The sequence below is a fragment of the Marmota flaviventris genome, chromosome 3, assembly GCF_047511675.1.
Source record: "Marmota flaviventris isolate mMarFla1 chromosome 3, mMarFla1.hap1, whole genome shotgun sequence".
Taxonomy (NCBI): domain Eukaryota; kingdom Metazoa; phylum Chordata; class Mammalia; order Rodentia; family Sciuridae; genus Marmota; species Marmota flaviventris.
Genome location: NC_092500.1, coordinates 159,927,637 through 159,944,373, shown reverse-complemented (window position 1 = coordinate 159,944,373; position 16,737 = coordinate 159,927,637). Strand labels below are relative to the sequence as shown.

Genomic DNA, 16,737 nt, shown 5'->3' with positions numbered 1-16,737 from the left:
ATGCAAAACTGAACTATTGTTTGGAAATCATGAGATTCAGAATTTGAGAATCATGAAGTCTATAAATCAGTGTCATTTTATAAATATTTCTTCTGAGTTTTTTAATTGATCTTTATCAGATACCATGTCTAAGACTTTTCGTATAAATCATCAGGCAGTTTTGAACACAGATCTTTAAATGCAAGGTTGATCTTGATGTCATTATAATTCTGTTAATAACCTTGCCCTCCTTTTTTTCTTTTGGGGTGGAAGGGGAGGGCATTATGGGTTTTCTTCACTAATTCTTCCTTTTGCTTATTTGAATTCAGCACTGGAAGAATGATAGACTTAAAATAAATTGTGTGGTTGGTCTATGTTCAATCTTATTTTAAGACCTTTAAAAATTCTTTCTGCCCTCTAGCTATTAACTAACTAACATAGGCTTCTTTTTAGAAACTTGGGATTTGCTCTGATTTAGGAAGCACTATTTTCTATGTATCTATCTTTGTATAGTTCTAAGCATAGATAAGCCATTGCTCAAAGTTGCAAATATCCCTGGTTTGCATGTATGAGTTATTCCATCATTCTGTTTTGATTTTTTTTGTGTTGTCTTTAACATCTGTTTTTCCTATAATCATCTCATCTTTTTCCCCTCAAAGTGCTGGCCATTCTTTACAGTTTTCCATATAAGATAGCGTTAACAGTGACACTTCCCTGATTTGTCAGCTGTATTTTCATTGGTGCCATAAAGTGCCTAGGTGTACTCAGTAAAAAACACACATTGGTTTCTAAATTCCATACATCTCTCAAGGCCCTGATTCCTCTCCCTGATTGAAGCTTTCATAAATCATGGCAGCTTTTCATTTTCTGATTAGTAGAAACAATTACTGTCTGTACTAATCATATACTTTTTTTTTGATCATGTATAATTGTATTTTGTTTTTTAATTACTTCATGCATGGGTCCTTTTTCTTTAGTGAGATGTCTAAGCTCTTGATTGGCAGAGACCATGTCTTACATTTCTTATGTATAATACCTAACACAGTTTTGGGCAGATACACATGGTGGGCACGTAGTAAGGAGCTGTTGAATTGAATTGAGGACATTTATAGACCTCATTATTCTCAGTAGGAGAGTATTGTGTATTTGTTTGTTATGATTTCTAGCATCTCCATTATTTGTCCTATTGGTCATTTTTGTTTGTTTTTTGGTAGGGCACTAAGGCACCAAGGGCGGTCTATTTCCTTGAAATCCAGGAATCTATGCTCTTTTGTCAACAGCAGTTCAATCACTCTTCCTTTCTGATAATTTTTTTCCATCTTTCTTTTAATACCTTACTGTCCTTTTCACCTCACTTACCTAGTAACATATATTTATTTCTCTCTGTCCTCCTTGATTGTGGAAATCTAATCCTTGGTTATTGTAAAACCAGGATCTGGTTTATAGCAAGCCCTGTGATTTTCCGCAGCCTTGCCAGTGCTGACTGCCTGCTGTTTTTTGGCTTAAATACTGCTTTTGCTTGAAGGATCAGAAACTTATTTTAGTTTCTGAAATCCTTATTTTTGACTAAATGTGCTAGATAATGGAATTGTAGTTCTAACATGTTCCCTGTTGTTGATGTTTACTACATGTTGTTAGGGGATTGTTTTCCTTAGCTCACTCTGCCATCTCATTCTAACACCTCACACCAATCTTTGTAGGAAATATTAAATCTCAGAACGTGTGTTTGTTCAAGTGCTTATATTTCTGCCCTTCCAGTTGATGGTGGTAGTTGGGGGCCAAGCACCAAAGGCTATTCGAAGTGTGGAATGCTATGACTTTAAGGAAGAACGATGGCACCAAGTGGCAGAATTGCCTTCTAGGAGATGCCGAGCAGGTAGGCGTGATGCATTATGCACAGTTTTCTATTAGTGGGTCTTTGAGAGCTTCTCTCTGAGGTCTTATTTTATTAATTAGAAGACAGAAAGGTTTGATTCAAGCAGCTCTATGGTTAAATAGTGATTCAGGCCTTATACAGTTTACCTGAGACATTGATAGGGCTAGCTGCTCTGTCTTCATTTTTAGATGTCTTTCTGGTTCTCTAGAATGAGCTAGAGGAGCTGGCATTTTTAAAAATACACATATTTTTAGTTTTTAAAAATTTATTTAAAAATAAAATAAATTTAAAAATTTATTTAAATTTTTTTTTTAATTCATAGGAGCTGGCCATTTGCTGGATATTTTTCTTATTACCTTTACAGAAATGTAGAGAAGGGAATTTTGAGCTTGGGACCCTTAGTTCTAGGAGATGTCTGACTCAGCTGTAAGTCACAGTTGCTTTCATACAGGCATCTGTTTCATGAACATTTATTGAAATACATCTTATTTAGCCAAAAATGTGATAAGAAGAGGCATTTGAAAATGTTGGGAATCTTTCCCAGGACTTAATCTTGGATCCATAATTCCTATCTCCCTTAGCAAAATCAGTGTTTTAAGTGAAATGGAACATGTCTATGATGGTTGCACTTCAACAGTATATATTGGAGATTGTTATATATTAGCATATCTAGAGCTACTTCATTCTTTTAAGATTTATCTTAGACTGTGGTGTAACTCAGTGGCATGGTGCTTACCTAGCATGTGTGAGGCTCTGGGTTTGATCCCCAGTACCACAAAAGAAAAGAAAGAATAAAGTTGGCTAGTGCTTTATTTTGGTCTAGATGTGGTATAATTTTATTAGGTTGTGTTTTTGTTTTTCTGTGCTGGGCATCTAACCCATGGCCTCACACATGCTGGGTCCTAGCTCTTTCATTTTTAATCAAATATTAAAACCTTTTAATCTATGTTACTATAAGCAGAGCTACAATGAGTTCCTTACACATACATCATGGTGCACTTGTGATTATACATTCTTACAAATGAATAGTATTTTTTAGGACTTATTCAGTCAGCCTCCACTTGTGAGTAGCATTTTCTAATAATCACAGTAGACTTGCTAGAAAGTACTCTTCATATTAGTGGTGGTACTTGGGTCACATATTCATCATCAAATGCTGCATTCTTTTTGCAGGAATGGTCTACATGGCTGGGCTTGTTTTTGCTGTTGGTGGCTTTAATGGCTCATTAAGAGTTCGCACTGTAGATTCCTATGACCCTGTGAAGGACCAATGGACCAGTGTTGCCAATATGCGAGACCGGAGAAGCACTTTGGGAGCAGCTGTGTTAAATGGATTGTTATATGCAGTGGGGGGCTTTGATGGGAGTACAGGTAATTTTCTTTTCATCTTTTCTACATTGCTGTTACAGTTAACATAATAACCACATTTATGGAACAAATTATAGCAAAATTAGAATACATTTGAGTGTTTTAATGGGCATTGTATTTAAAGATGCTTTAAAATTGCATCAAGAATTTCTTTAAATGATGTATGTCAGAGTGCTGAGTATATAAATTTTCTTTATTATGCATCAGTATCGGTTATCTTACCATGTTTGAAAAGCTTGTAAATGACAGTAGCTTGAGTAGGAGCTCCTTGAAAAGAAGCTGTTCCTATTTATCATATAATTAACATGATTTTATTCCACCATTTTCCCCTTTTAATTTTAGCCCAATGTAAAATGCCTGAAGTATTTTTCCCTAATAATATCTATATAGAGAACAACTACATTTTTGAGAGGAGGAAATGAAGAGTATTGTACTTTATTATAGGTTTATCATCTGTGGAAGCATATAACATAAAGTCTAATGAGTGGTTTCATGTAGCGCCAATGAACACGAGGAGGAGCAGTGTTGGTGTGGGCGTTGTTGGAGGTAGGTGCTGGCAGTTTTTTCAGGTGAACACTTCAGGTACATATTGTTTCTTGATTCTGGAGAGTTCTAGTAATATAACCACCCATCTTATAAATGGGTAAGCAAATTATCACTTAAAAAGAAAAATAATAATTACTGTAAAATTGTACTTATTTTCTTAAATTAGCTTGTCTATATAAACTAACCTATATAAGGTCCTTTCTGTATTCCTCTCTTTCTGTTTGTGAGTGCATGTGTATATAATCTATAAAAGACTTATCAACTAATCTTAATACTTTTGTTTGAGGAAAAAAAATCAGGTGACATACACAAAATTTTATAGCTAGAGAAGAAGGGCTGTTTAACATTTTAGGGATGGATTGCCAAAGTTACTTATTTATATCCTACCTTATTCCCCAGTAGAATTTAGGAATCCTACAAATACTAAGCTTTGTGTGACCTTTTTTTTCCCCCTCCTTTTTAAAATAATAGTTTACACAAATTTGTAGATTCTCATTCCCTCCTTACTACAGATATAATTCTCTGCACTTAAAAAGAATTTTACTAAAATGTAATTTACATACCATACAGTTCATTCATTTAATACATACAATTCTTTGTACATCTATCACAACACTTCATTTTAGAACATTTTTATTACCCCAAAAGGCAGCCCTGCTTCCCTTAGCTGTTATCCTGATCCTCTTTGGCCCTCAACAGTCACTAATCTATTACCTGTCACAATGTAGATTTGTCTCTTGTGGACATTATATAAATGAAATTGTTCAGTATGTGGTGCATCATGACTTGCTTTTCTCACTTACCATGATGTTTTCAACATCATTTGTATTACAGCATTCAGTACTTCATATGTTTTCTTCTTCTTTTTTTTTTTTTTCTCCTGTGTCTTAGCACAGCAGTTCTGAGGATTAAACTCAGGACCTTACACATGCTAGGGAAATATTCTACCTCTGAGCTATATCCCAGCCCACACACTTTTTTTTTTAATTTGCCAAGTATTTCATGGCATTCTTGTATTAACTCTTGATTTAACTTTTTCCAATTCATTTAAGATAACTTTAATATTTAATTCTGTTTTCTAGGATGATACGTATTTTTAACTAGTGTTATCTGGAGATAAATGAGTATACTTTCTGTTCTGTTAAGTTATTGATGAAAATATAAATTAGCATCATCATATATATTCTGCAGATCTTCATAATTTGATCATTTATTACCATTAGGGAAGGGATTAATATATTTTATAAAAATCAGTAACACTCTAGGGCTGGGGCTGTAGCTCAACAGCAGAGCACTTGCCTACCGTGTGTGAGGCACTGGGTTCGATTCTGAGCACCACATAAAAATAAACAAATAAAATAAAGGCATTCTGTCTACAACTACAAAAAAATTAAAAAAAAAAAATCAGTAACACTCTAGAGGGAAGCTCTGCTACCATGGAGGAAACTATGTAAATATTGTATGACTTTAAAAAGTAGCATTTTTGTAAATTTGAATTTCTTTGTGATTCCATGCTTAGGTTTGCTCTATGCTGTAGGGGGTTATGATGGAGCTTCACGTCAATGTCTTAGCACAGTAGAATGCTATAATGCTACAACAAATGAGTGGACCTATATAGCAGAAATGAGCACCAGACGGAGTGGAGCAGGTAAATATGAACCCTATATAGCAATTGGAGCACAAAATGAAAACAATTAAACAGAAATAGTGATGCATTGACATCTCTTTATGTTATCTGGAAATATATGCTTTTTTTAATGGTACAAAATGTCTTTTGAATTATGCAAGTCATGGTAGGTAGCACTTTTATGAACTTTTATAAAGTAAAATTTAATTTCTAAGTGCTTTTCTAAACAGTTCCTTTGCTGGGTACAGTGATTCACACCTCTAATCCCAGCTTCTCGGTTGGCTGAACCAGGATGATTGCAAGTTCAAGGCCAACCTGGGCAACTTAGCAAGATCCTGTCTCAAAATAAAAATAAAAAGGAATGAGGATGTAATTCAGTGATAGAGCACTTCTGTGTTCCATCCCTAGTATCATCAAAAAAAGGTGGCTTTGTTTTATTTATATAATGTTCATCATTCCTTTTATTATTTTGTTTTAGTGTTTATTTGGGAACTTCCTAAATAATAAGCCCTTACATACTCATTTCTTAGAAATTGAGTGCTTTAATATTACACTGGATTACTTTTATTATGGAAGTTGTTTTCAAGAGGATTCTATTAAAGGACTTTCCCCCTGTATTTCACTTTTTTACTCTGTTTGACATGTCTCTTTTTTCATAGTAATAGTTCTTATTTAGATTCTAGTTTATTCCGTTCTATTCATTTTCATTTCTTAAATTGTATGCTTTTATGTTGACTTCTATTATGAATTATAATTTCAAAAATTTTAGTTATAATTATAAACTGTTATATATTTCTTGTCACTTTTTCTCTACTATAGTTGGTTGGTTGTATTTTGTAGGTGTTGGTGTGTTAAACAACTTATTATATGCTGTAGGAGGTCATGATGGCCCTTTAGTACGAAAAAGTGTTGAAGTATATGATCCCGCCACAAATGCCTGGAGACAGGTAGCAGATATGAACATGTGCAGAAGAAATGCAGGTATTATCTAGCTTTAAGATTATAAAAATTTTAAAAGTTTACTAGTATTGCTGTGTATTTTAATTTTTCTTTTTCTGATCTGGGTTTTCTGATGGACTTTGAATTCTTTAAATGCAGAAACTTACATAATAATAATATAATAATCCTATAAAGTGAACACCTATTATCTGGAATATAACATGCTGTTGTCACACTTCAGTTAATTTATAATTTCTACTAGCAAATAACTTTTGGTGGTGAATGTGGATACTTATTGGTTAAGGGTATATATCTTCATTTGATATATGAATTAATTTATACTTACCACAAGGCATGTATCACATCCTGGAGATCCCAGTTCTCAGGTAATTTGTCTAGTTAATTAAATATTTATTCCAGGTTAAAAAGCTAGTCGATTATCTGAATCTGGAGGAGAAATTTGAAGAGATAATCCTAATTTGGTATAGTTCAGGATCTCCAGAAAATGGAACCAACAACAATAGTTAGCTTTTTTTTTTTTTTTTTTTTTTTAAGAGAGAGAGAGAGAGAGAATTTTAATATTTATTTATTTTTAGTTTTTGGCAGACACAACATCTTTATTTGTATGTGGTGCTGAGGATTGAACCCAGGCCGCACGCATGCCAGGCGAGCGCGCTACCACTTGAGCCACATCCCCAGCCCAATAGTTAGCCTTTTTTGATTGTGACAGACCACCTGAGGAAAACATCTTAATGGAGGACAGATTTATTTTGACTCACAGTTTTAGAGGTTTCAGTCCACAATCCTGGCTGCATTGTTTCTGGGCCTGTCGTGAGGCAGTACATCATGGTGGAAGGTGTGACAAAGGAAAGCTGCTCACTTCATGGCAGCCAGGAAGCCAAGAGAAAAGAAGGGGCTGGGCACAAGATATACTCTTCCAGCACATGCCCCCAGTGACCTGCTTTCTCCAACTAGGTCCCACCTCGAGCAGTGTCCACCACCTCCCAGTAATGTCCTCAGCTACGCACCCATCAATGATAACCCATTAGATTAGAGTCAGAGTGCTCATGATTTAATCACTTCCAGAGAGCCCCCACCTCTAAACGTTGCTGCACTAGAGACCACACCTTTAACACGCAAGTCTGTAGGATACATTACAGGTCCAAATCATAACAACAACAACAACAAAAAAAAAACAGAAAACAATTTCAAGAATAGAAAAGTGTTCAAGATTAGAAAATAACTATAGTTAACTTTCACTTAATGACAGAGACAAATTTTGAGAAATGCTCATTAGATGATTTTCTCATTGTGCAAACATCATAGAGTGTCATTAGACAAATAGAATATTTGTCAGTCACTTCACATGCCATCAAGAGCCATAGTATACACAGATGTTTGAGGCTAACATGACATACTGATAGTAAACTGTTTTTATATAAGTAGATGGAATACACTCTAAATTAGCTATTAAAAGTATAGTAAATATATAAGCCAGTAACTTCATTGTTTATTATCAAATATTATGTATTGTACATAATTTGATATATATTTTTTATATATAATTGGCAGTGCAGTAGGTTTTTTTTCGTGATACACCAGTATTGCCAAAGACACATGAACAATGAATTGAACTACAATGGTAGGATGGCTGCAACAGGTTACAGCATCACTAGGTGATAGGAATGTTTTTTTAGCTCCATTATAATTTTATGAGACCCCTGCCATATATGTGGTCCATGATTGACCGAAATAGTTAATGTGGCACATGACTATAAATGAAGATCCAAGGAGAGAACATACAAATAGAAAAATAGATTTAGGATAGCTAGATGATTGTTTTGGAAATGCCAATCTTCTTCAAAATGCACTTATCTTTATGCTTTTTCCCATAGTCTAAAATAAATTCCCTATGATTCTCAAACTCATCTTACACCAAAATGCACCCCCCCACCAAATACTCTTGTTAATTTCTCCTTACTTTAAATATAATTACTAAGGGAGACTAAGTACATAAGACTTTAAGGACTGTCAGAGCAGGGCAGAATTTATTTAACTCCATTTGAACTTGTACTTTATTCAGTCAGTTATGTTTGATGAGGCACTAAAAGCCCCTCAGAAGAGATAATCTAGAACCATGGTAAGATGCAAGTTCTGGGCCCTTAGTAGAATAAGTGCTTGACTCCAGTACATTCGGAATTAGAAAAACAACAGTGATATGTGCACATGCCTTTCTGGCTCAGGAAACTAATTTATAATTTGAACTTTCATAATTTTTCTTAAAGATTGGAATAATATTTTCTGTATACATGTTTATTGTTTTTACGTCAAAAATTAGCCAGAAGAATAAAAAGATAATCTCTACATAGAGAGCTATCATTAATCTGCTCTTTAAATTTTTTTAATTAAAAATTTTTAATGTAAGAAGGTGAAAGTGCAGGACTTAAGACTTGTTCTAAGTGTGTTAAAAAGTTTCATACTTTGATTTGGAGAACAGTTAATTGACCATTATTTGGTAATGATCAGGAATAGAAGGAAATGTAGAAACTTAGTTTTTACTTTCTGTCTCAATCAACTAAATCTATTCTCTTCAAACGATGGAATTTGAATAATTTACTTCTGTCATTTGAAAAATACAATATGATTTTACTATAAGCACATATTTTTTATTTTTTAATTTAAGCTCATAAGAGAATGTTTTTTAAAAAGTATCCCTCATCCCCTGTTTGATCTGAAACAAATTTCTGGTAAAACCTATCTAGCCCTTCCTTTCTAGTATTCTAAGATAAGGATCTCATTCAGCCGCCTAAATTGGGACAAAAGGACTGAGCTGGCAAGGAGAGCAGGGCATGAGTTCAGTTTTTTTTTTTTTTTTTAATACCTTTATTTTGTTTACTTTTTTTTATGTGGTGCTGGAAATCGAACCCAGTGCCTCACACGTGCTAAGCAAGCACTCTACCACTGAGCCAAAACCCCAACCATGAGTTCAGTTTTAAGTAAGAGAAGTGAGAGCATTGTATAAATTCGAATTAGCAAGCAATATACGAATCAGATTTCCCATGTTTTTATATGTATGGTGAATTATGACATTAAGAATGGAGGAAAAATTTAATTAGATTATAAATAACCTGTCAATACTTAGCACGTCTATAATAGGTTCTCAGTACATGTTTGAACTGAGAACAAAGTGACGAAGTATACCAACTGGAACTGTTGCAGACTGCAGGAAAGCACATGATTTGGCTTTCATCTGCCTAAAAGAATTCTGGTGTTATGAATTAGTGGATTAATAGAATTGACATCTTTTGGATATATAGCTTATATATTTAAATGTGTGTAGAGACTTATTTCCTTTTCTGTGGTGGAGTTTTCTTTCATCTTTGAGCTCCTTGTAGATGTAACTGGAGAAACTCTTTAAGAAAGCAGAAGCCAGGTGTTGTGGTGCACACCTGTAATCCTAGTGGCTCGGGAAGCTGAGACAGGAGGATCGAAAGTTCAGAGCCAGCCTCAGCAATGGTGAGGCACTAAGCAACTGAGTGAGACCCTCTCTCTAAATAAATTTACAAAATAGGACTGGGGATGTGGCTCAGTGGTTGAGTGCCCCTGAGTTCAGTCTCTAGTAGCCCCCTAAGCCCCCCAGAAAAAAGAAAACAGAGCCCCTTACTCATCTGTCACAGCCAAGACATTCTAGAGGCCATTTTATCTTTTCATAGTCATGTGTCATCTGTCAGTAAGCTGCAATACAGACTTGCATACAAACACAACAACTTTGGGGAACTTGTATGGCAGCAGTATTTGGCTCTTGGCTTTCAAGTATTTGAACTACTTCAAAATGATATGAGTTTAGCCAGGTATATGGTGCATGTCTTTAATCCTAGCTACTTGGGAGATTGAGGCTGGGGAATTGCAGATTCAAGGCCACCTAGGTAACTTAGCAGGACCCTGTCTCAAAATGAAATATAAAAAGTGCTGGGGATATAGCTAAGTGGTAGAGTGCTTGCCTCAGATGTGAGGCCTGGGATTAATCCTCAGTGCCTAACGGGGTACAGGGAATAAAAGGTAAGAATTTGCTTCCTGTGACAATAGTAACACAATTGAGTAAAACAGAGACAGTCCACTCCATTCAAGTACACTTTTAAATGCTGTGTAGTAATGTGGGCTTGTTATTTTATGTTAAAAACTCTATAAGCATCTATTAATTAGGTTAGCAAAACCATCTTTAAACCTACAGAGACTAGTATGGAGCACCATTCTTGTGGATTCTTTGACATCCTATAGTATCAGTTCATAATATTTCCAAACATTTATTAGGATAAACAAAAGTAAATTGAAATAAAAGGTATTTTCTTTTCATTCAGCAATTTTCTTACTTAAAATGTATATTGAGAAACAATCGCACATGTATTCAAAAAATCATGCAGAGCGATCCCTATTCATTGCAACACTGTTGATGAGAAAAAAAAAGGAAATATCTATCAGTAAAGAAGGAGTAAATAAATTATGGTATTGCATATGTGGGATACTATACAGCCATTGAAATTGAGTGGATCAATATTTTTTAACCTGGGGAAATATCCAAGGTATATTGTTTGTTGGGGTGGGTATTAAGTAGCATGTATAGTGTCAGCTACTTTGGGGTTAAAAAAGGAAGTGTTTTGGTGTATTTGTGTGTATGTATATGTATATGTATACATATATGTGTATATATATATATGGGACAGGGAGAAGTCAGCCAGAGTTGAGGTCAAAATTTAAATGATGATTATTCTAGAAGTTTTTGGATTTTTGCAGAAATGAGTTATTCTAGTAATCAGATAATACTGTTCTCTGCATTTAAAGGAAGTAAGATAGTTTATCATTCAGTATAAAAATAAAATTAAGAAAAATTTTTATCCTTTATTAATATATATTTATTCCTTAGGAGTTTCTAAGAAGCTAATTTTGTGAGGGTTACTATTTTGACCTAAATTTAATTTTTTTAAAATAAAATGAGGAGCAAAATAGTTTCTAATGTATGAAGTAAGGTTGTGAGGATTAAATGAAATAATGCATATATAAAGCAACTGCTGCATAAATGACATACAGTAGTTGCTTAGCAATGGAATTATACTCTCAAAAACAAAAGGAATTCTTTACATGTTCATCTTTTCTTCCTGCCTCCTTTCAAGGAAGAAGTTTCTCTTTATCACCTCACCAAACATGTATAGGGTAGTTCTTGATTATCCAAAGACTTTAAATAATTGTTTTCTCTCTGCATATTTTTTAAAGGGGTTTGTGCAGTTAATGGTCTGTTATATGTTGTTGGAGGGGATGATGGTTCCTGTAACTTGGCATCGGTAGAATATTATAACCCAACAACAGATAAATGGACAGTTGTGTCATCTTGTATGAGCACAGGGAGAAGTTATGCAGGTAATAATTGTCTCGTTTTCTTAGTCTTGTATTATAAAAAGTTGACATCATTATGATTAACAGGTTTTTCTAAGAAGAAAGTTTTTTCTCAATGTATATTTTTTATCTTATTCTTAAAATAATTTATATTGGATATGTAATTCTGAAATAAAGCACCCGTATTTGTTTGTCATTCTATAATCATTTAGTTAAAATACCAAGTCTTTGCAGTACAGAACATACAGTAAATTTTAATATGACCAAAATCTGTATACTACAGTGAGGAATACACTATGTGGCCAGGCTTTATTTCCTCAGATAGCCAATAAATATGGTTGCACAGGCGCACACCTGTAATCCCCATTGCTTGGCAGGCTGAGGCAGGAGGATCTAAGTTCAAGTTCAGCCTGGGCAACTTAGACTCTGTCTCAAAATAAACAGAAAAAAAGGGTTGGGGATGGAGCTCAGTGGTAAGAGTGTGTCTGGGTATGATTTCTGGTAACCCTTCCCACCCAAAGGTCTGATCCCTTCCCATGGCCAGTCTACAAGAGATAGAATAGTTAAGCTATAGAGTAATTTTTTTTTCTTAAACCATATCATTAGTTGCATTATAAAATAAAATTTTCCATTCTCTTAGAGAAATGAATATATATATATATATGAAGTCTTTAAAACTGTATGTTGTATGTTAATTATTCTGATGACAGTGTTTAAATATTTGTATGTTTCTAGAATGTTTCTTTAACAAAATCGATCCAATAGTGGAGAAAAAAAGAAGTCTATACTAATTAACCATCACTGTTGTTTATGCATCGTCCAAAACAACACTTCATAGAAGAACTATTACAGTAGGATCCCAGAATAACATGACTCAATAATAGGTGAATTTTTTCAACAGTTTAATTGAGATATAACTGACATACAATAATGTATATTTAAATATACAATTTGGTTACTTTCAACATATGTATACACCCATGAAACCATCACCATAATCAAGATAATGAATGTATCATCCCCTATTTTCTTTCTGCCTTTTTGTGTAGTAGGTGAATTTTGGTATTTTCTAAATAAAGTTATTTTCTCCAAATTGTGTCTGTAAATTCTAGTTATGGATTAAGAAGTCAGATGTAGTCCCAGTTTGTAACTAGAATTCACTGTGATTTAGATTGAAATGATAGTAACACTAAACTGTAAGAAGGAGATTTTGAAGCATTATATTTGTTCAGTCCCTGTGGCTTTGGTAATGTAGAATTCGGTATCTTCGTAGAGTAGCAGAATGCTGCCTGTGATGTCTGATTTATTTCTTCATTTTTTGCTCAGGGGTCACAGTTATTGATAAACCATTATGAGCCTGAAGGACATTTTCGGCATATTTACACATGAGAAACAGGCTTCAACAAGTATTTCTGAAGTGACTGAGAATCTAGCACTTCTCCACTTGTAGCTGCACTTTAAGTCTCAGCAGAAGATAAGATCGTCTGCCTTTATAGGCCTCGGATACTGAAGATTATTTTTGGTAGAAGCACTGTGTAGGCTTTTTCTGCAATGAGCAGCAGCTGACTGAATTTTAATAAGAAACCTGGACTGCAGTACTTACTCTGTAGTCTTTAGCTAACAGTTGCTTTCATAAAGACTAGTTCTCATCACCCTGGAATGACTATGGATTATTTTGTGAAGGAGGATGAAGTTAATGTGTGTTCTTGTAAAATTAAGTTTTATCTTTATTCCTTCTCCTGAAAATCTGTATACCCAGGAACTGAAAATCTTTGAACAGGTATTAAAATCTGCGTAAGTATACAAAGTGATTGAGGGATAAAACTCTTTGCTTTTATAAATATCTTTGATTACATGAATATAATAAATTGTGTGCATATAAATGTGTGTCTATATGCTTTCCTTTAAATGTTTGAAAAGATGTTTGAAACTTGATTATACTATTTATAATTGGCACAGTACTTTGAATTATGCCAGTACTACATTGTAAAACAGAGTTGTATTTTTTGATATTTAACAATGCTTAACACTTTAAAATGCCACTTCTGAGGAATGAACATGGTGTAACACACTTGAATATGTGTGATGCCAAACTTTTTAAAATAAAGTATAAATTATGCTTATTTATTATTTTCTTTAGTTATTAATCTTGGTCATGTTTTGGTGTGTATTTTTAATTTTTTCTTAAAGTAACACTTTGGCATGAATATAACTGCAGGTTTTTGATGAATATAATGAATGTATGGAATTCAACTGAATTTGCATGGTCTTAAGACTTTTTCTGTGTGTATAAATTTAGCTGCTATTAACAGAAGGAGAGAGCTTTCTGTGAGTAGCCATGTGCTTTGATCAGATACAGTTTTTCTGAGATCTTCAATTAATCTCACTTTAAAGATGACCAAAACATGTCTTTCTTGAATTATCTTTGAATAAAAGTTTGTATATTATTTGTTTTACAATGTCCTTGATTTTTATCTATTAGTTTGATACTAACAAAGTTGTTTGTTGAAGATTTCTGTCCTTTTGTAAAAATTTGCGATTCCCAACTTCACAAACCTGTATTTTTAAATTTCTTGCCAAAGTAGCCGGTAAGGTAATGCATTAAATCATTAAGTGATAGCACTGACATTGATTCATCAAGAACAGGTAACCATAACCATCAAGGAAAGTTTCTGAAGGATCAGTAAAATGTAAGGTTCATAAATTTCTCTGTCCCTCACAGTAAGCAGGACACCAGATAAAGATAAAGCAAGTAGCACTGGATAAAAAGAAGATCAAAGGCAAAATACCCTCTCTAAAGAAAACATTATGTAAGAATACCTAAGAAATATATAAAAAAGAATCATGGAAATGTGAGTGGGATCTTGGGGTAGACAGCTGTGGTGCCAGACAGAGTAAAAAGGAAAGAGAAGGAAAGAAGTGAGAGAGGACTGTGGACATTTCTCATGAGAATCACTTGAAAAGTTAATAAGAAGAAAGCATTATAAATAAATAAATAAGTAGAATGACTGTTAGAACAGAGGAAGGGAATAGGGGGAGGGAGAAGGGGAGAGAAAGAAGATGCACCAGGGACTGAAATGCAGCAAATGTAAGAATATGTCAAAATGAACCCAACTATTATATATGACCAAAATGCACTATTAAAAGCATCAAAAAGGGCCTGGGGTTATGGCTTAATGGTAGAGCGCTCACCTAGCACGTGCGAGACACTGGGTTTGAGCTTCAGCACCACATAAAAATAAATAAAATAAAGGTATTATGTCCCAACAACAACTAAAAATATTTTTTTATAAAACATTGAAAATAAATTTTAAAATGTAAATTTTATATTATAATGCACTAATAAAAGCTTTAAAAAGTTGGTAATCATGAGGAAAGATAGGATTTTTACTTAGTTAATATAGATTCTTCAAATCTAAACAGAACCTACTTGGTTGAACCTTCTATTATAAATGAAAATATAAGGAATTTAGCCAGAAAATAGCTGTGTTCACTTTGAAAATATCAATTTCTGCATTAGTATGACTCCTGGCAGGCCTATTGTCAATAAAGATGCTATAGGTCTAATAAATTTGGAGTTCTGTTAGATATTTCTGACAGCAGAACCAAGAAAAGGGTGAGGATATTATCCTTTCTAATAATTCCTTTAAAAATGTAGGAAAAAAACCCCTCAGTTTCTCCTACTGTACTCTCACAATGCAGAACACTTCTATGATCAGGTGAATGTGGAGTTTTCCCCATACCATCTGACTCTCCGGTGGACACCCTAAAATTCACTTCAGCCTCTGCCTGAAGACCTACTTGGAGATAGTGTCAGATCCCACAGGTTGAGACTGCAATCCTAGAAGATTGCCCCCACATCAGAAGCTTATTGCAGGTCTGAGCCAGTAGTACTTAACGACCAACTGGCCACAAACTGGGATTCCCATACATCCTCCTTGGTTAGATTAATTTGCTAAAATAGCTCATAGAACTCAGGGAAACACATTTACTGGTTCAAAGGTATTATAAAGGATACAGATTAAAAGAAAGGGAAGGTGGGGGTGGGGGAAGCACGGAGCTTTCATGCTCTCCTTGGGCCCACTGCCCCCTCAGCACCTCTGTGTTCACAACCAGGAAGCTTATCAAACCTTGTTCATGAGTTTTAACAGAGCTTGCTCTCTAGCCCTGACCCCCTTCCCAGAGGTTGGTGGGTGGGGCTGAAAGTTTCAATTCTCTAATTCTCTAATCAGCTGTCTTTCTGGTGACTGGTACCATCCTGAGGCTATCTAGGGATCCCACCCTAAGTTATCTCATTAGCATAAACAGGTGTGATCATTATGCTATGTATTAATTATTAATAACTATTAATAATATTGTTCATTATAAATAAATAGCAAGACATTATTACTCAGGAAATACCAAGGGTTTTAGGGGCACTGTTAGTATGAACTGTTGGTGACCGGAACAGGACAAAGACCAAGCATATTTCATATCATATCATAGTTCTAAACACAGATGTTCCATGAAACTATGAATGTGAATTAAAGATTGATTTAAAATTTTTTAAATTTTTTCTTAAAATATAATCTATTAGGATAATGAAGTCTTAACTACTTAATGTCTAACACCTCTGTCTTGATTTTGTCTTTGAAACATACTAGTTTGCAGAAGTTTGTCAGTAGCTGGATTTGTAATATTGATTTCAAAGGCCTTACACATACCTCCCTTCCCCAGACCAATCTGTCTTTCCAGTTTGAAACATCTTGTGTTTGTGTTTGTTTGTTTGTTGTGTTGTGTTTTGTTTATTCCTCTAACACAGAAGTGCTCCCAGCTGTTCTATTGTATGGAAAAAAAGAGATCAGAAGTTAAGTCAGAAGGTATCTTGGAAACCTCATCAAGAAATCAGTCCCAGGTTTGAGCAGAGTTCAGGGCTGATTAGTGTACCTGTGCTGTGAAGTAGCTCTGCCACCTACTTGGCTTAATTTGCTTTGTTGGCTGTTGTGATGGTTAGGGTTAAGAAGATTGGTATAAA

The 16,737-nt window shown here is 34.3% G+C and overlaps 1 protein-coding gene across 2 annotated transcripts in view; it reads left to right on the top strand.

The window, feature by feature from the left end:
- The window catches only part of Klhl2 (kelch like family member 2), a 102,825-nt gene extending 88,655 nt beyond the window's left edge, over nucleotides 1-14,170 (top strand). For both annotated transcript variants that reach the window (XM_027927058.3, XM_027927057.3), the window contains exons 9-15: nucleotides 1,738-1,855; nucleotides 3,029-3,226; nucleotides 3,668-3,769; nucleotides 5,289-5,417; nucleotides 6,237-6,377; nucleotides 11,604-11,747; nucleotides 13,050-14,170. In XM_027927058.3, coding sequence (XP_027782859.1) covers nucleotides 1,738-1,855; nucleotides 3,029-3,226; nucleotides 3,668-3,769; nucleotides 5,289-5,417; nucleotides 6,237-6,377; nucleotides 11,604-11,747; nucleotides 13,050-13,078 — 861 coding nt within the window. In that variant the 3' untranslated portion in view covers nucleotides 13,079-14,170. The remainder of the gene's footprint in view (nucleotides 1-1,737; nucleotides 1,856-3,028; nucleotides 3,227-3,667; nucleotides 3,770-5,288; nucleotides 5,418-6,236; nucleotides 6,378-11,603; nucleotides 11,748-13,049) is intronic.
- Nucleotides 14,171-16,737: the final 2,567 nt, after the last annotated feature.